General features: G+C 40.8%; 1 protein-coding gene across 2 annotated transcripts in view; it reads right to left on the bottom strand.

Annotated features, from left to right (window-relative positions):
* Nucleotides 1-17963, bottom strand: part of PDE1C (phosphodiesterase 1C) — a gene marked incomplete at both ends in the record, with an annotated part of 550586 nt that overhangs the window by 11975 nt on the left and 520648 nt on the right. For both annotated transcript variants that reach the window (XM_082661639.1, XM_082661640.1), the window contains one exon: nt 7337-7405. In XM_082661639.1, coding sequence (XP_082517765.1) covers nt 7337-7405 — 69 coding nt within the window. The remainder of the gene's footprint in view (nt 1-7336; nt 7406-17963) is intronic.

The raw sequence follows: 17963 nt of genomic DNA, 5'->3' as shown, positions 1-17963 counted from the left end.
AATGCAAATTTTGCTGTCAGTTGGTTGTCATTTTATTACAGGCAACCTGCTCGCAGCTCCCTTGAACATAACCAGCTTCTTATAGCATTTAATATTTTCTCACCCTTGACATAATTTGGAACAATCTCACACAATGCATTTAGGTATGTGTTTGGTATTACTTAGGTATGGCAAGTGAGGTGCATTTACTGTCTAGGAATTTGAGCCTTTAGAGCTGTTTATCTATCTTCCATGCTCTTTCATTTTTAAAATTGAGACATAATTCACATACCATATAATTCACCATTTGAAGTGTACAGTTCAGTGCTTTTTATTTTATTCACAAGGTTGTGCAATCAACCAATTTTTTTTTTTTTTTTTTTTTTGGTGGTACGCGGGCCTCTCACTGTTGTGGCCTCTCCCGTTGTGGAGCACAGGCTCCGGATGCGCAGGCTCAGCGGCCATGGCTCACGGGCCCAGCCACTCCGCGGCATGTGGGATCTTCCCGGACCGGGGCACGAACCCGTGTCCCCTGCATCGGCAGGCGGACTCTCAACCACTGCGCCACCAGGGAAGCCCCATCACCAATATTTAATTACAAAACATTTTCTTTTTTTTTTTCCACATCTTTATTGGAGTATAATTGCTTCACAATGTTGTGTCAGTTTCTGCTGTACAACAAAGTGAATCAGCTATATGTATACATATAGCCCCACATCCCCTCCCTCTTGAGCCTCCCTCCCACCCCCCCATACCATCCCTCTAGGTCATCACACAGCACTGAGCTGATCTCCCTGTGCTATGCAGCAGTTTCCCACTAGCCATCCATTTTACATTAGGTACTGTATATATGTCCATGCTACTCTCTCACTTCATCCCAGCTTTCCCTTCCACCCCTGTGTCCTCAAGTCCATCTCTACGTCTGTGTCTTTATTCTTCCCTGCCACTAGGTTCATCAGTACAGCTTTTTTAGCTTCCATATATATATGCGTTAGCATACGGTATTTGTTTTTCTCTTTCTGACTTACTTCACTCTGTATGACAGACTCTAGGTCCATCCACCTCACTACAAATAACTCAATTTCGTTTCTTTTTATGGTTGAGTAATAGTCTATTGTATATATGTGCCACATCTTCTTTATCCATTCATCTGTTGATAGACATTTAGGTTGCTTCCATGTCCTGGCTATTGTATATAGTGCTGCAATGAACAGTGTGGTACATGTATCTTTTTTTTTTTAAGTTGACAATTTTTTTATATAAATTTATTTATTTATGGCTGCGTTGGGTCTTTGTTTCTGTGCGCAGGCTTTCTCTAGTTGTGGTGAGCAGGGGCTACTCTTCGTTGTGGTGCACAGGCTTCTCATTGCGGTGGCTTCTCTTGTTGCAGAGCACAAGCTCTAGGCATGTGGGCTTCAGTGGTTGTGGTGCATGGACTCAGTAGTTGTGGCTCACAGGCTTAGTTGCTCCATGGCATGTGGGATCTTCCTGGACTAGGGCTCGAACCCGTGTCCCCTGCATTGGCAGGTGGATTCTTAACCACTGCACCACCAGGGAAGTCTACATATATCTTTTTGAATTATGGCTTTCTCAGGGTATATGCCCAGTAGTGGGATTGCTGGGCCGTATGGTAGTTCTATTTTTAGCTTTTTAAGGAAACTCCATACTGTTCTCCATAGTGGGGTATCAATTTACATTCCCACCAACAGTGCAAGAAGGTTCCCTTTTCTCCACATCCTCTCCAGCATTTATTGTTTCTAGATTTTTTGATGATGGCCATTCTGACTGGTGTGAGGTGATACCTCATTGTGGTTTTGATTTGCATTTCTCTAATGATTAGTGATGTTGAGCATCTTTTCATGTGTTTGTTGGCCATCTGTATGTCTACTTGGGAGAAATGTCTATTTAGGTCTTCTGCCTATTTTTGGACTAGGTTGTTTGTTTTTTTGATATTGTGCTGCATGAGCTGCTTGTATATTTAGGAGATTAATCCTTTGTTAGTTGCTTTGTTTGTAAATATTTTCTCACATTCTGAGGGTTGTCTTTTTGTCTTATTTATGGTTTCCTTTGCTGTGGGAAAGCTTTTGACTTTCATTAGGTCCTATTTGTTTATTTTTGTTTTTATTTCCATTTCTCTAGAAGGTGGGTCAAAAAGGATCTTGCTGTGATTTATGTCATAGAGTGTTCTGCCTATGTTTTCCTCTAAGAGTTTTACAGTGTCTGGCCTTACATTTAGGTCTTTAATCCATTTTGAATTTATTTTTGTGTATAGTGTTAGGGAGTGTTCTAATTTCATTCTTTTACATGTACCTGTCCAGTTTTCCCAGCACCACTTATTGAAGAGGCTGTCTTTTCTCCATTGGATATTCTTGCCTCCTTTTTCAAAGATAAGGTGACCATAGGTGTCACCTATATTTTGTGCCAGTACCATACTGTCTTGACTACTGTAGCTTTGTAGTATAGTCCGAAGTCAGGGAGCCTGATTCCTCCAGCTCTGTTTTTCTTTCTCAAGATTGCTTTGGCTATTCAGGGTCTTTTGTGTTTCCATACAAATTGTAAAAATTTTTGTTCTAGTTCTGTGAAAAATGCCCTTGGTAATTTGATAGGGATTGCATTGAACCTGTAGATTGCTTTGAGTAGTATAGTCATTTTCACAATGTTGATTCTTCTAATCCAGGAGCATGGTATATCTCTCCATCTGTATATGTCATCTTTGATTTCTCCCATCAGTGTTTTATAGTTTTCTGCATACAGGTCTTTTGTCTCCTTAGGTAGGTTTATTCCTAGGTATTTTATTCTTTTTGTTGCAATGGTAAATGGGATTGTTTCCTTAATTTCTCTTTCTGATCTTTTGTTGTTAGTGTGCAGGAATGCAAGAGATTTCTGTGCATTAATTTTGTATCCTGCAACCTTACCAAATTCATTGATTAGTTCTAGTAGTTTTCTGGTGGCATCTTTAGGATTTTCTATGTATAGTATCATGTCATTGGCAAACAGTGACAGTTTACAAAACATTTTCTTCACCAATAAAAAAAAATCCCATACCCATGAGAACTCACTCTCCATTCTTCTCCCTCCCCAGGCTCTAGTAACCACTAGTCTATGTTCTGTCTCTATAGATTTGTCTATTCTGCATATTTCACATAAATGGAATCATACAATATGTGGCCATTTGTGTCTGGCTCCTTTCACTTGGCAAAATGTTTTCAAGGTTCTTTCATGTTGTAGACCATATCAGTACTTTCTTCCTTTAGTACGGTCAAATAATAAGCTATTGTATGGATATACCACATTTTGTTTATATATTCATCAGTTGATGGGTATTTAGGTTGTCTCCAGTTTTTGGCTATTATGAGTAATGTTGCCATGAATATTTGTAGACAAGGTTTTGTGTGAACCTATGTTTTCAGTTCTCTTGAGAACATACCTAGGAGCAGAACTGCTGGGTGTTATGGTCACTCTATGATTAACATTTTAAGGAACTGCCAAACTGTTTTCCAAAGTAGTTGCACCATTTACATTCCCATCAGCAATGTATGGTGGTACTAATGTTTCCACATCATTGTCAACACTTGTTATTATCCATCTTTTTTATTCTTGCCTTTCTAGTGCATGTGAAGTGGTATCTCACTCTGGTTTTGATTTGCATTTCCCTAATGACTAATGATGTTGAGCATCTTTTCACGTTCCATTTGCGTATCTTCTTTGGAGAAATGTTTCTTCAAATCTTTTGCCCACTTTTTAATTGTCTTGTTTGTCTTTTTATTGTTGAGTTATAAGAATTCTTTACATATTCTGGATACTAAATCCTTATCAGATTTATGGTTTGCAAATATTTTCTTTCATTCATGAATTTTCCTTTAGTTTTCTTGATAATGGAACATTTTTAATTTTGATGAAGTTGTATTATTAATTTTTCTTTGGCAGCTTGGGCTTTCAGTATCATATCTAAGAAACCGTTGTCTAATTCAAGGTCATAAGGATATTTTCTTCTAAGAGTTTTATGGTTCAAGCTCTTTTTTTATATGGTTCCATCTGTACAATATGTTTGGTATAAAGACCTAAGGACTATCTTCCAACATTAATTCTCTTTTCAGCTGTGTTCTACCTTGAGTTTATACCACCAACTGTGTTTTTCTTTGTTTTAAAAAAATCCCAATGACTATATGTTTGTTTGCTTTTTTAAAATTATTATTAATTAATTTATTATTTATTTTTGGCTGCATTGGGTCTTTGTTGCGGTGCACGGGCTTCTCATTGCGGTGGCTTCTCTTGTTGTGGAGCACGGGCTCTAGGCGCACAGGCTTCAGTAGTTGTGGCTTGCATGCTTAGTTGCTCTGCAGCATGTGGGATCTTCCCAGACCAGGGCTCGAACCCATGTCCCCTGCATTGGCAGGCGAGTTCTTAACCACTGCGCCACCAGGGAAGCCCTGTTTGTTTGCTTTTTAACATTTCAGATTTTGGATTGCTTCTTTTGCATATCTCTGTTCTTGTTTGGCTTCAGCATAATTTTCTTTTATTGGTTTTAAAGGATTTTTATTCCTCCGTTTGGCTCTTTGAGTATCCTAAAACATATTTTAAGTTGCTTGACAGCCTGTACCAAGAGCTTGTGGTAGAGGCATGTGCACTGTGGGAGGTAACGTGTGGCGTTCGTGAGGTCACAAGGAGAAACAGCGGGCTGGCTGTCATTAAGAATGACGTGGAGGGCGTCTGCTAAACAAAGCATGGTTTATTATGTCAAGTGTTTTGAGAACGACCCACTCCACCTCCACAGGCTTTCAAGTGGTTGGAACTCAGATCCTGACACCCAATTTGGGACCACTTTAGACTGCAAAACTAAGGCCAAAGACAGGGTGGCTGAGACTCTGACTCAGAGGTCTTAGAATCCCAGCAGGCCAGCAATAGGTCCCTGGCATAGCAGGTGGAAACCAGGTTAGGTCTGCCTGTTCGTGCAGGTGTCCAGTATGTCAGAGGTCCCACCTGACCCAGGAATGTTATGACTTTACAAAGAAGAGCAAACACCATCACTACACACTGAAGTTGTTGGGTTTAGAAATGTTTTCCTCATAATGACTATAATCCTAAGGTTATTAACCACAAACAGGGACAAGATGAAATGGGCTTCCAGAGACTACAGAGCAAGGTCTACTCAGTACTAAAAAACAGTCAGTATAGTTGTATAGTTATAGTTGTATAGCTGTAAGTTAGTATAGTTGATACAAATCCAATTTCCAAGATGAGCCTTCTTCTGAGGACGGCTGCTTTCTATCTAGTCATAAAGTAAATTGGATAGTGCTCACTCACACACCAGGGCACCCGGCCTCATAAACATTTATGAGCACAAAATATGTGCTCGTCACCTCAGCAGGCACTGGGATAAAAAAGAATAAGACAGTCCCTACCCTTGAAAAAGCCACCAATCAATGGTTAAAGGACTTATAAGCAAATAATTATACGTCAGCATTAATTCTACCTAGATAGTTTGGAGAGACTGCAAAGAGAAATTAACCAGGGGAGAAAAGGGTAAAGACTGTTCTAGGCAGAGTGAGAGGCAAGTAAGTTCAGGGGCTACTCAGTGGACACTGAGTCCAGCTGTTGGACTGGGGTAGGGACACTGCATTAAGTTGAGGCTGAAAAGGCAGATGGACATAGATTATATTTCAGCTAATCTAAGATGCCACTGATTATAAAGTGAACTATTATTTCATGTACAACCAAGAAAAAAATGCTGTTAATTCAATTATAACACCCCATTGCTTGCAAAACATTCCTATTTCAGAGTAGCTACAATGCAAGTCACTGTCCCTCTTTGAATGGATGAAGCATGGAAATTCCCCAAAGAAACAATGTAAAAGATAAATTAACATTAGAAAACATAGTTTTTTAAAGATAAACTAAATGCAAACAAAATATGAATATAATTTTTCTTATCAAATTAGTGAAGTATCAATGTTAGCAGTAGCAAGAGCAAAGTGAAATGGCAAACTCATTGCTAAAAGTATAAAATAATACTACTTTTCTGGAAATCACTTTGACAATAATGGGTCAAGAACCTAAGTATGTACATACTCTTTGAGTCAGTAATTGTACCTACAGGAATCTGTCCTAAATCCATATTTACAGACTCAGAAGAAGACTTATGTACAAGAACGTAAAGTTATTAATGATAAAAAGGCAAGCTATATAAATGTCAGATTATTAATGAATACAGTCGGCCCCTTGTATCTACAGATGTGGAACCTGCAGTTATGGAGGGTTAACTGTGGGTGACTTGAGCATCCACGGATTCTGGTATTTGTGGGTAGTCCTGAAACCAATTCCATGGATGCTGTATATAAATAAATTGTGGCATAATCATATGAAATGTTAGTCAATCGTTGAAATAGTTTTAAAATATTTAATAACATGGGGGGAAGCTCATAATGTAATAGTAAATTTTAAAAGGGAGGAAACAAAACTCCATGTAGAGTATAATCTCAATCTAGGAAAAAAAGGTATTTAAGAAACACTGGAAGGAGAGGTAATCTTGATTAGCTCTGAGTGGTAGCATTTTGGCAACATCTTTCCTTCTTTTAATTTGTATTACTTTTCGATTTTTCTACAATGTCCATATTTACCTGTTATAATCTCTCCTTCCCTCCAAATAAATGTGTTTTTCCAAGTTTTACTTGGAACCTAATTTGCATAGAGAATGTAAGCCTATGCATGGAGACAGTGACCAATAGGTACCTCTCATATTAAATAGTGATTACACAGGATTGTCATGAATGCTTAAAATTTTCTAGTAAATGTTAGATAGGATCCAGTACAGATCGTCCATGACCTCCTTATTTCTCAATAGTAGATACTCGCTATGAGCACCCTCTATGAGTCAGTACTATGTTAAATTGATGAGTATTGTTTCTGATTCTTATTATCATGCAGACAGATGAGAAAACAGAAGCTCCAAGAAGCTGAATAAGTGTAGTGAGCCTGCACAGTGTGAACACGGCAAAGCTGAGATTTGAACCCAAGTCTCTCTCTCTCACCAAAAATTCATTCTTCCCCTGTGCCACCTGCTTCTCAAAGAAATACTTGCACAGCATGTCCCGATGAACCTTAAGGAAGATCAAGATTCTACTCTTTCCATCAGTGAGCAGGAGAGATTGTGAACCAACTATGAATATGTTATCTCCATTCTTGGGAGAACCTTACAAATGTGGATGACAGAGACAAAGCCCTCTGATAACATGGGGTCAACAGGATACACAAGGGGCCAGATTCCCCACTTATCAACTGCTAAACTCAACTCCTGAGAAACGGGTCCTCTCTGCTGTCTGTGATCAACTAAGATTACGAAGCAACGATATTTACCCACCTGGCAAGGTAAGGCGACTAGTGGAGCTAGTGCTTGGGGCTGGTGAGTCATGAGAATGCTTCTTTGTGCCTGTAAAGAGGAAAGAGAGGATGAGAAAGAATAGGTTTGTGGACAGACTTTTCAGACCGGTAAATGCTCACGTGCAATGTTATCAAATGATCCAAAAGTTTGGGTCTGAGACAACATTGAGAAGAAGGTTGGGTGAGGGTGTGGAAGCAAAGCAGGGCATAGTCCATGGTCCAGAAAAGCCAGGAGCACAGTACACGCACACATTACCTCTGTGCGTGTGATGGTTCTCGGTCTCCAGACTGGTCTGAGCAGGCAGGCGTGCACTTTAGGATCACCAGGGAAGCGTTCTAAATATGCAGTTACCTGAGCGCCACACCCAGAGATTCTGTGTTCATTGTACCGGGCTGGAGCTCTGGCACCCGGATTTTCAAAGCCCACCCCAGGTGATGCTAACGTGCATCCAGAGTGGAGAACTGCTGCTGTGAAAGGGAAAGTTCTGGATTTAGAAGTGAGAAGTCAGGGGTTTGTCTCTGCTTTGTCCCTATAGCCTTTACTCCCTATTGGACCTCAAGCAACAAACTTGACTTCTCTGGAACCTCTGAAGAGCTGTGAAGATGAAGTCTTCATCTGCAAAACGAGGGAAATGACAACAACTACATCCAAGTGTTCTGGCGAGAAATAAAGGAAGCGAGGTGAATTGTTCTGCAAAAGAACATTTACACATATGTGTGTGTGTGTGTATGTTTGTATATATATAATATATGCCTATACACACACACACGTATATATTATTTTATACATCAATATATGTATACACATAAAATGCACATACACATATATACATATATATTTTATCTATAAATGCAAATATTATTTGTTTATTCATTCGTTTCTTTGTTTATTTGGCCATACAGAGTGGGGCAAAAGAGGCCTGAAGGCCAGAATCCAGCAACATGACAAACGCCTGGAGTCTGAGCTGGCAGAAAAGCAGACAGAATTCTCAGGCAGAGGGTAGGCATGATTTAACGTCAAGTTATTTGTCACAAGTCCCCTGAACCTACGCAAACTTTTTGTAAAGTCTATTTTTCATGCAGAGGCCTGGCGTGAGTGGAGGTTGTGCTAGTCTGAGTGAACACAGTCATGGGTAAAGATAACAAGAGGACACACTGACTGATCTCGGCATCAGATGAAGCAGGAACTTGGGGTCCAGGTGAGGGATAAGCTTTCCCAACCCCGGAATACCTGGTGAGATGTGAAGATATACACTAGGGATGGTGTTTGAGACTGTTCCATTTTAGTCTTAAAGAACAGGGTACTACCCCTGACATTCTGTGTTACTGTTAATTATTATTATCATTATTATTAGCAGTGGAAGTACCGTTAATAGTGTTAGTCATAGTAGTAATAATAGTAAAAATAGAGAACACGAAATTAATCCAAACACCTCAGACCCACAAAAACTGTTAATTTGCACGAGGTGAGAGAAGTGATATCTGGCAGAACTTTTAGGTCTTCATTTTCCAGATCTTGTAGATGCCCTGAATGTAAGAGTTCGGTGATTTTTATAAATATGGCTTCCAGGGTCATTTGCTGACCCACTGAAGGGGAACCTCCAGGGAATGGAGCCACAAGTTTGCAGGTCAACACGTACCCCAGACGGGGTGCTCAGACACTAGAGGTAAAGAGATGTACCCGGGGCTTCCCTGGTGGCGCAGTGGTTGAGAGTCCGCCTGCCGATGCAGGGGACGCGGGTTCGTGCCCCGGTCCGGGAAGATCCCACATGCCGCAGAGCGGCTGGGCCCGTGAGCCATGGCCGCTGAGCCTGCGCGTCCGGAGCCTGTGCTCCGCAGCGGGAGAGGCCACAACAGTGAGAGGCCCAAGTACCACACACACAAAAAAAGATTTACCCAAAGTGATAAGTGGGGTCCGGGCCAGGGCTGCCTGACTGCTCAGCTCCAGGGGGTGCCACTCACACTGTATCCTACAGGAAGAATGGTGGACCTGAGTATGTACCAAGCCAGCCCCGATCAAGGGCACTACCAGGGTGCAGATCCATAGCCGTTCCTGACCCACCAGAAACAACCTGTGTCCCACTGGATCCACCTCCACGGTGGGGAAGCCAATGGTTCAAAGTGTTTATCCCTCCACTTACGGGATGTTTCACTTGTCTCACTGTCCCTTTCGGATAGGGTTTCTCTCGACAGATGCACACTGATATTTTGTCACATCGTTCTTTGCTGTCCTGTGCATGGTAGGATGTTTAGCAGCATCCCCGGCCTCTACCGCTAGGTGTCAGCAGCAAACCCCTCCTCACCCCCCCACCAAGCCCCCCACCGTCGTGATAATCAAAAATGTCCTCCAGACACTGACAAATGTCCCCTAGGAACAAAATTGCCCTCCGTTAAGAACCACTGCTTTAGGAAGGAGGCAGAGTTTAGGGTTTTTTATTCAGAGGTGTGACTCACAATTTGGCCACTTGGTCATTAGCATCAGTCACTGTCACATATCAGGCAGCTACCATGTTCTAGGCACCATATTAGTAATGGACAATTAAACGTACGTTAGTTATCTTTTCTGATACTAACTCTCTGATGATAGAATGATTCCTAATTTATGGAATTTGGAGACAAAGTGTAAGTAATTTTCACAAAGTTACTGAATGTTGGGGGGCAAAATTTAAGCCAAGATCCTTCAGAGTTTAAACCTAGAGAAGCTTTTCCCAATGACTCTTGCTATTTCTTGACCAATCCGTTATCCAGGTTTCCTTCAGGTGCCGTCTTCCTAAATTTGCCTACACATAAGAACTACCTGGGATTATTAACAAAAAGGAAGAAAACCCCAGATTCCCTAGCCCAGCCAAGCACTAGTGAGCCAGCATTTCTGGAGGGGCGTGGATCTTTCACAAGTGTCCCAGGTGATTCTGATCTTCAGGGAGGCTTGGAAAACCTGATGTGATAGAAATTTCCTTCTTTAACTGCTGGAAAATAGGGCACTCTGCTTTCCACGGATACCCTCATGAAGCTGAGAGATCAAATGTAATGTGACCTAAATGAGCACTTAAAAAACTGCAAAGCACTGAATGATGACAAGCTTTTAATGGTGTTACCTGTAGAAATATTCACTATTGCCAGGTTATTTCATAGAAATGCTTGGCGCAATTAAAGTCACCTATCAAGGGACTTCCCTTGTAGCGCACTGCTTAAGAATCCACCTTCCAATGCAAGGGACACGGGTTCGATCTCTGGGCCGGGAAGATCCCATATGCCGTGGAGCAACTAAGCCCGTGCACCACCACTACTGAGCCTGCGCTCTAGAGCCCGTGCTCTGCAACAAGAGAAGCCACCGCAATGAGAAGCCCGTGCACAGCAACGAAGAGTAGCCCCGCTCACCGCAACTAAAGAAAAGCCCACATGCAGCAATGAAGACCTAACGCAGCCAAAAATAAATAAAAATAAAATAAATAATTTTTTTTTTAATGACCTATCATGAGCTTCCCAAAGTCTGAAGCTTGATGGATTTTTCTTGGGGCAGCTTTTCATTCCCTTGGTGTCTCCTTTGCAGATAGTGAATGAGACAGAAAACTCTGGGGGCCGTGGGTCAGTGGAAAAGCAGAGCTGCAAGCCCTCTACCAATGCGGTTATTTTCTCTGTATGCTTGACGAAATGCCCAATATATCAGGAAAAGGGAGAAACCACGTGCGCCTCTCCTAATCGTGAGTCACAAACAGGTAGCAGGCAGAGACGCATAAAATAAACCTGTTGGCAATTTCTCCAGACCATCAGGTGGCTCCGTGGACCATTGGGGGTGGTTAGGCTCTGAGTCAGCCTCCCATGGGCTCCCTGTTAAGTCAGGTTGTGTCCCTGAAATCATCTTCCACTCCATAGCCACCAAATAACCTATCACTTTACTCAAAGTTCCGTTCGTGGGAATAATACTCAGCTTATCTAAGTTTCATTTTCTAAAACCCTTCACCCTCCCTTGCTCCCATTCCCAGGGAACACACCAGAAATTGAGCTGGAAGATCCATGTTCAGATCAGCTTTCAAACTGACCCCTACTGTTCCAGGCTGGTGGACACATAAACCTCACTCTGGGATTTATTATAGAAATCTACCTGGGATGCTGCTCTGTGAGTGACTCAGAATTCACTCTGTAAGTGCCTTTCAATCCTGGCTCCACATTAGGATGGTCTGGGGAGTTCTAAAGAAAATATGCTGATACCTGGGCCTCCCCCTAGACATGCCGTTTCACTGATCTGGGATGGGGCCCAGGTAAGCCTGTCTGCAGCCAGGAGTGAGAAGCAATGTACCCAGTGAATACCTGTGGAAGACATTTCTTTCAGCTGTAAGGGAAGTGTTCTTTCTTCTGAGGAACTGGCGTGCTTTATCCTCATGAATGATGTGAATCTTGTAAATGGTTTCTTTTCATTTTTATTTAGGTTTCCCGGAAACTCAGACCCAATTTATGATCTAATGCTGGGAACTGGGGAGGCCTATTCAGCCTGCATGACCGTACACTAACGTTTGCCCTGTTTGACTCAATCTACACTAGCTTGACTTCCTGCCTCTGGTTTTATTCTGCAGCCTTCATTTTTTAAAAGCAAATTGGTCATATTTATGTGATTTTAGACTTCTGAAATATTTTGTAAATGAGGTAAGGAAAATAAAAACATGAATAAACAACTACATCAGTGCTGACATTGTGCTAAGTTCCATTTTCCTCATCTATAAAAATTTAAAAACATCAATTTCAGGATGTCATTGTGAGGACCAAGTGAGAGAACTTAGCAAACTGAAGTGCGATAGAGTGTGTGTTATCAGTTTATATTCAAAAGAAAGGTGTGTGTGTGTGTGTACAGTAGCTAATATGTCATCTTTGGGAGAGAAGCACTTTAAGGTCACGCATTACATTGTCCTTGACCCAGAGCATGTGAATGTTCAAGGAGTAAACAACCCAATCAGTCAGCTCGGGGCAGAGATGTCAACACAGCAGCTTGTGTGACTGGAAGTATCTTTTGACAAACGAATAGCTTTCAGATATTTCAAATTAATGTCCTTGGTTGGTTCAGCTAAAGGGCAACAAATCCAATTCATCAGGAGTCTGGAGAAGAGGATGAAAGTGACAACCAAGGCTGCCTGCCTTGGGGCAAATACACACACCTAAGACTCAGGACGTGAGGGTAGCACTAAACCCAATGATCGGCAACTTGACCTCAATTAATTTCCCTCTGCAACGTAAGATTAGCACGGCCAGGCCCAAGCCTGCCGGAAAAGGTGATTTAAAAGCCCTTGAGACCTAGCGTCATCCTTAGTAACGGTCCAACAATAGCAATGTTGTTACAACACAAGCAGGTCCCAAGGCAGAAGTGGGTGCTGAAGGACTAAAGTAGGAAAAGTGTCTGTCAGTCTACTGTGCATTTTCACTCTTTCTTTTAGCCTATTGCAGTGTCTGCCTTTAGACACCCACAACATTTGATAACCGTTGCTGAGCACATCCACCAACATTTTCTCTGTGTTCCGTTTAGGGGGTGGCAGAGATCAACGAGCTAAATGAATCGTTATCTTTGCCCCTTTGCAGCCTTGACAAAAGGGCATCAAGAGAAGTCCACGTTCTGCTTAGGGCTGTGGAATCTCTGAAAGTTTGGAGGGCTTCAAGCCCACCTCCTGTACTTTCCTAAGAGTTGTTTTCCAACAGTGTATAAGCTAGAGCAGCATAGGCAGAGTGTTTGATAACATTTCTCCTCCACAATACATGAATACCATGCTTTCTTTTGTGTGACCTGATCTCTATTCATCACAAAGAACAATGATCAAAAACATAAGAGCTATTCAGACATGCAACGTTATATGCTATTTAAATATGGCCGTTTAAATATCTGGATATGCCTTGGGATTGGGTATATGAATGAGGAGTCTGAAAAAAGGTCCACGACCTTTGACCCAGTATTCTAAGAATTCTTCCAATGGAGATATTCAGAAATGCGACAAACCCTTATGTACAAAGAGTCCCGCTGCTGTTATTTACAACTTCAGAAAATAAAAGCATATAACTTAATTGTCCAACAGCAGACAGGCAGTTAAGTAAACTTCACTAGAGCCACAAAATGAAAAATTATGTTGCAATTGAAATTATATTAGTAAAGAGTTTTTTTAAATGGGTAATGCTTACAATCCAATGTTATGAGAACAAACCATAATACAAAATTAAATATATTGTACTGTATGGCCTCAACTGTGTAAAAACACATAGCAAAAGACCATTGGGAAGTAAAGAACTGACACTGAATGGGGTATTACAAGTGATTTTAATTTTATTATACTTCTCTATATTTTTCAACATAAGTTCTGTTTTTGGCTCTCAGGAAAAAAAAAAAGGAATTGAAAAAAAAGTGTTTCAATGCATGGCCGCTTGGGAGGAACATCCCAGGCTCTTTAGTCAGTAATAACCCAGTGGAGTTACTGCAGAGGAACAACATACAGAGGTGGTCCAGATAAGGGGGTGGTACTTGTGTAATATGCACCATCACCACTAGGGGTGCCTCTTAGTGGCTGGTTTGAAGGCTGGACGCCATTCACTATATTAAACCATGTATGTATGCTCACAAATAGGGGTAATGACTAGTCCCTCGTCAGACTCCCTATGTTTGTAGCTGGAGCGAAAGAAAATATTGCCAGGTAGCCCTTTCTACCTGAGGGAGAAGGAAAAGGAAAAAATGTTTGGAATTCAAAAACTAGCATCGTAGGAATGTAAAACCGTATTGTGGTACCCAGAAGAAAACTGAACATATGGAAGCCAGCCTAATTCCTGGAACACTGACATTTCTTATGCCTCCAAGGAGCTTCTGATAGCCCATCCACTCATCCCTCAAAAAAGATTATATGAGACGCGATACACTGTGTATATCTTCAGTGTGCAGGCAAAAGCACTCGGTACCTGGATATTGCTTGGCATTTGGAAGAATACAAAAGAGACAGATGGCTGAGTGAGTCTGGACAGCCTCCTATCTGGGACAGAACATTGACAACAATGAAAAACATTAAAGTGAAGAAAAACAGCCTTTTCATTTTTCAAATTTCAACAGAGAGGTTAACTCATTGTTTTTATTTGGTAATCAGAAGAACATACAAGTACTTATTCATTACTAGATGCTGGCGGAAAATTATACATTGAGGGACTGTCTGCCTCATCTGTGCAAAAAAGATTTACAATAAACACATAATTTATTGAGAGCAGTTTAGCATATTCTGTTTTACATGAATCCCTATGATTTATTTTTGCATTTAGAGATGTGAGGCTATGGCATTTGAATAGTTTCTTTTAGTACAGACCAGCATCACAGGGAACAAAACACTTTTCTTAAAATGGATGGTCATTCTCTTGCAAATTGCAACCTGCATTTTATCTGCTAAAAACATATTTCACATCATGGAAGTACATTCTATCACTGCCATAAAATACAAAGTCCCTTTTATCATCTTCCCTTTTGGAAGAGCTTTCTCAGAACATATCTAGAAATACCTTCCTTATTCCTGAAAAGAACTATTTATTCGGCATGATTTGGATTGAGGTTCGGGGTTTTGATTTTGCTTGCCTCCCTCTTTTGAGTCCTGTTAAACATTCTTGATTTTAATCCAGACATCTCCCCGAAATCCAGCTGAACAGCAGCAAGATCTCAGGCTGAGGAGATGAGCTGAGTTGGTGGCCAGTGCCCTAGTAAGGAAAGGTCTAGAGGCCCACGGTGAGGGCTTAAAATCCTAAGGAGAAAAACCCTGTACAAAAATTGTGCCGTAGACTGAGAAGAGATAATAAGAGCATTATGTTAGGCTCAAAGTGAGTCACCTTACTTTGGGTAATGGATATCCCATGAGGATTTCCTTTTTCCTGCTTCCTTTCCCCAAACTATTCCCTCCTCCCCATCTATTCATACCCCATCCCTGGCCCACAACCTTTCCTCATGTGGATCACACTGGAACAAGACAATTTTTTTCTTTCCATTATTTTGTGTTTCCATGTGCTAAAAAGATGCTGCAAGCAGAATGGCTTGCCTGGACAGACGCAAAAGAAGGAATTTGCAAAAGGTATAAAAATGAGCGAAGAAAATAAGGAGAGAGAAAAAGTATGAAAAAGCGAGAGAATGCTGAGATTAGATGGAGGGAGGAATCTGGCTGTACAGCGGGCACCAGAGTTGATAAAAACCTAACCGAGCTCTACAAATGAAAATAGCAAATATTTTAAAAAATTTTTTACAGCATATAAAATTTTATAAAAATATCATCAAAGCAAGAAAAAAGGAAAATTTATACAGTTCTATCTCTAGAATCAGTTACTGGACCATACCTATGGCTGTAGATTTTTACTATAAATCTATGCTTATTGGTGTGTGACTATATTCTGTACCATCACACATATAGCCACTCAAAGACAAGGACACCAGTACACAAATACCTACCCCAAGACAGATCACCACAGAGAAGCAAAAACTGTACAAGGGTATGCCTCCAGGGCAATCTATTGAAAAGCCATTCCACAGCCATTGGGTTTTAATGGGCTTTATTTTAAACGAGTTCTCCTGCACTGTAACCTGACAGAGAAATGCTTCTGTTGTCCAAAAGCCAGCTTCCATGAAGATACATGGGTGAGGTTCAGCAAACATGACTGAAGCTGACCAAAGCTGACAGCCTCCAAGATGGCAATGACTGGCCTACTACAGCAAGCATTAAGCCCCAGAAATGGTGAGATCTCCCCAATGGAGGCTAAGTGTGCTCTGAGTGAGGTGAAGGGCCCACACACCACCCCTTGGTTCAGTGGATGGCTATCTAGGCTGGGTTCAAGTTCATTTAGTGAAGCCAGCCATTGTCAGTGTCAATCCATTTCTGCTTGAGAACAGAAGCCAGAATAAATGTCAATTCATTTCAAATATGTCTGCCAATATTTTAAAGAAAAAAATGGATGAGGTGGAGGGGCATTAGTTAAAATAATCAGGACTTAATAATGTTGAAACTGACTTTCCTGAACCTTTCAGTCCAGGTCTCCCACTGCACCCCACTCTTGTTCAATGTAAAAACAAGATATTCTTTTGATGAAACAATCGTTGTTTATTGCAGATTTCCTGGAGGAGCATCCAGGCTTTTGCAAATGTCCAATGAAAACATCCAGAGGACTTCTTCCCATTTTCTAAACTTCCCTGGACCCAAATTCACTTATTAGATGAACCCTGTCTAATGTCCTACAGGCTGTTACCATTCTAATTCTGCCATCATCTCTGTGCCCACCAGTGTGTTTGATGAGAGGAAACCTTAACAACTGACATCTGGTCATGGCAGATAATGTGTCTCTTGGTTCTCAGAGGGATATTTTATACAAATATTGCGCTGTTCATTACAATTTTTTCAAGTTCATTTTCTAAATGATAACGAGGCCTTTAATCATGGATCACTATCAGTGAATTACAAATATTACTTTCCACTTATTCACAAAGAAGAGCCAATATAACATCATTATTGCAACGTTATTTCTTTAACATCCAACTCTGCTGTGGTTCAGTACTATACCGACCATAATGTTGGCAGAGCACTGATTCCCCATGCTGCACATATAGATGCTTTTACTCGCTTCAAGAAAGTCTATTTTGGATTTTAAATGTTACAACTTGGATTATAAATCAATCCACTGGTAATCGTGTCATCATTCTTTTTGGAAGTGAATTTTCATATAAATCCTGTTTTGGTTTGTTTCTGTTTTTGTTTTTTCATTTGTTTTTCTTAAACCCAAAAACCATAGAGAAGTTTTATTTTCATAAACTTGGCACTGCTAATTTCCCCCATACTACTTGCAATTTCCTGTCCCTTATAATAAGCTATCTGTGTCACTAGGGCATGTCTGCACATACTTAGAAGATAAGCCTTTAGCAATACACTTGACATACAGAAGACGTTGAGTGCGTTTTCAGGTAAACTTGAACTTTGCACTCACAGGTGGCTAGTGGAATTCAGCTGGACGGTTCTGCATGTGTTTCCTGAACGCTGACTGTATGCCAGGCCCTGTGGTGGGCCAGTGGTGCAAATCCTGTTGGGATGTGTGGGAATCTTGCAATAAGAATGAAGTTTATTTCCTAAAAATCCCCTTTATGGGGGACATAATGCTACATACATAGGTTTTAATCTCAGAATCTTCTCTATCTCATTATGAGAAAAAGATTTTGTGCCTTTTTTCTTTTGTTTTCCTCCTTATTCCATGGGGAACGTTATGAAGTCATTTCTACCATGTAAGTCTCTGCTGAAAGGTTAAGAATAGAAGAAAACATATTACATATTCTTCCTATCTATCTAAAGACAATTGATCCATGACAGAAGTGACATTAAAAGACCAGCAACCTTACTCCTAAAATATGGATTACAAAATTGGTCTCCATCTTTTTATTTGCTGTCTCACATCTTGTGATAATAATGCTCTTTACTTTCTATTTTTCATATTTACTAGAGGCATCACTTCAGGTGGAAAATATAATATAATGGCTTTAATTCTGCAAATGAAATGAACAGATGCACTAGACTGTTCTTTGGCTCTCAGATGTCTAGATATCATTTTATTGTTTAAGTATATCAGGTCCTAAACGGGAT

The sequence above is a fragment of the Grampus griseus genome (assembly GCF_964374135.1).
Source record: "Grampus griseus genome assembly, chromosome: 9".
NCBI classification, from domain to species: Eukaryota; Metazoa; Chordata; class Mammalia; order Artiodactyla; family Delphinidae; genus Grampus; species Grampus griseus.
The sequence above is the reverse complement of the archived record's forward strand: the minus strand, read 5'-3'. Positions and strand labels throughout refer to the sequence as shown.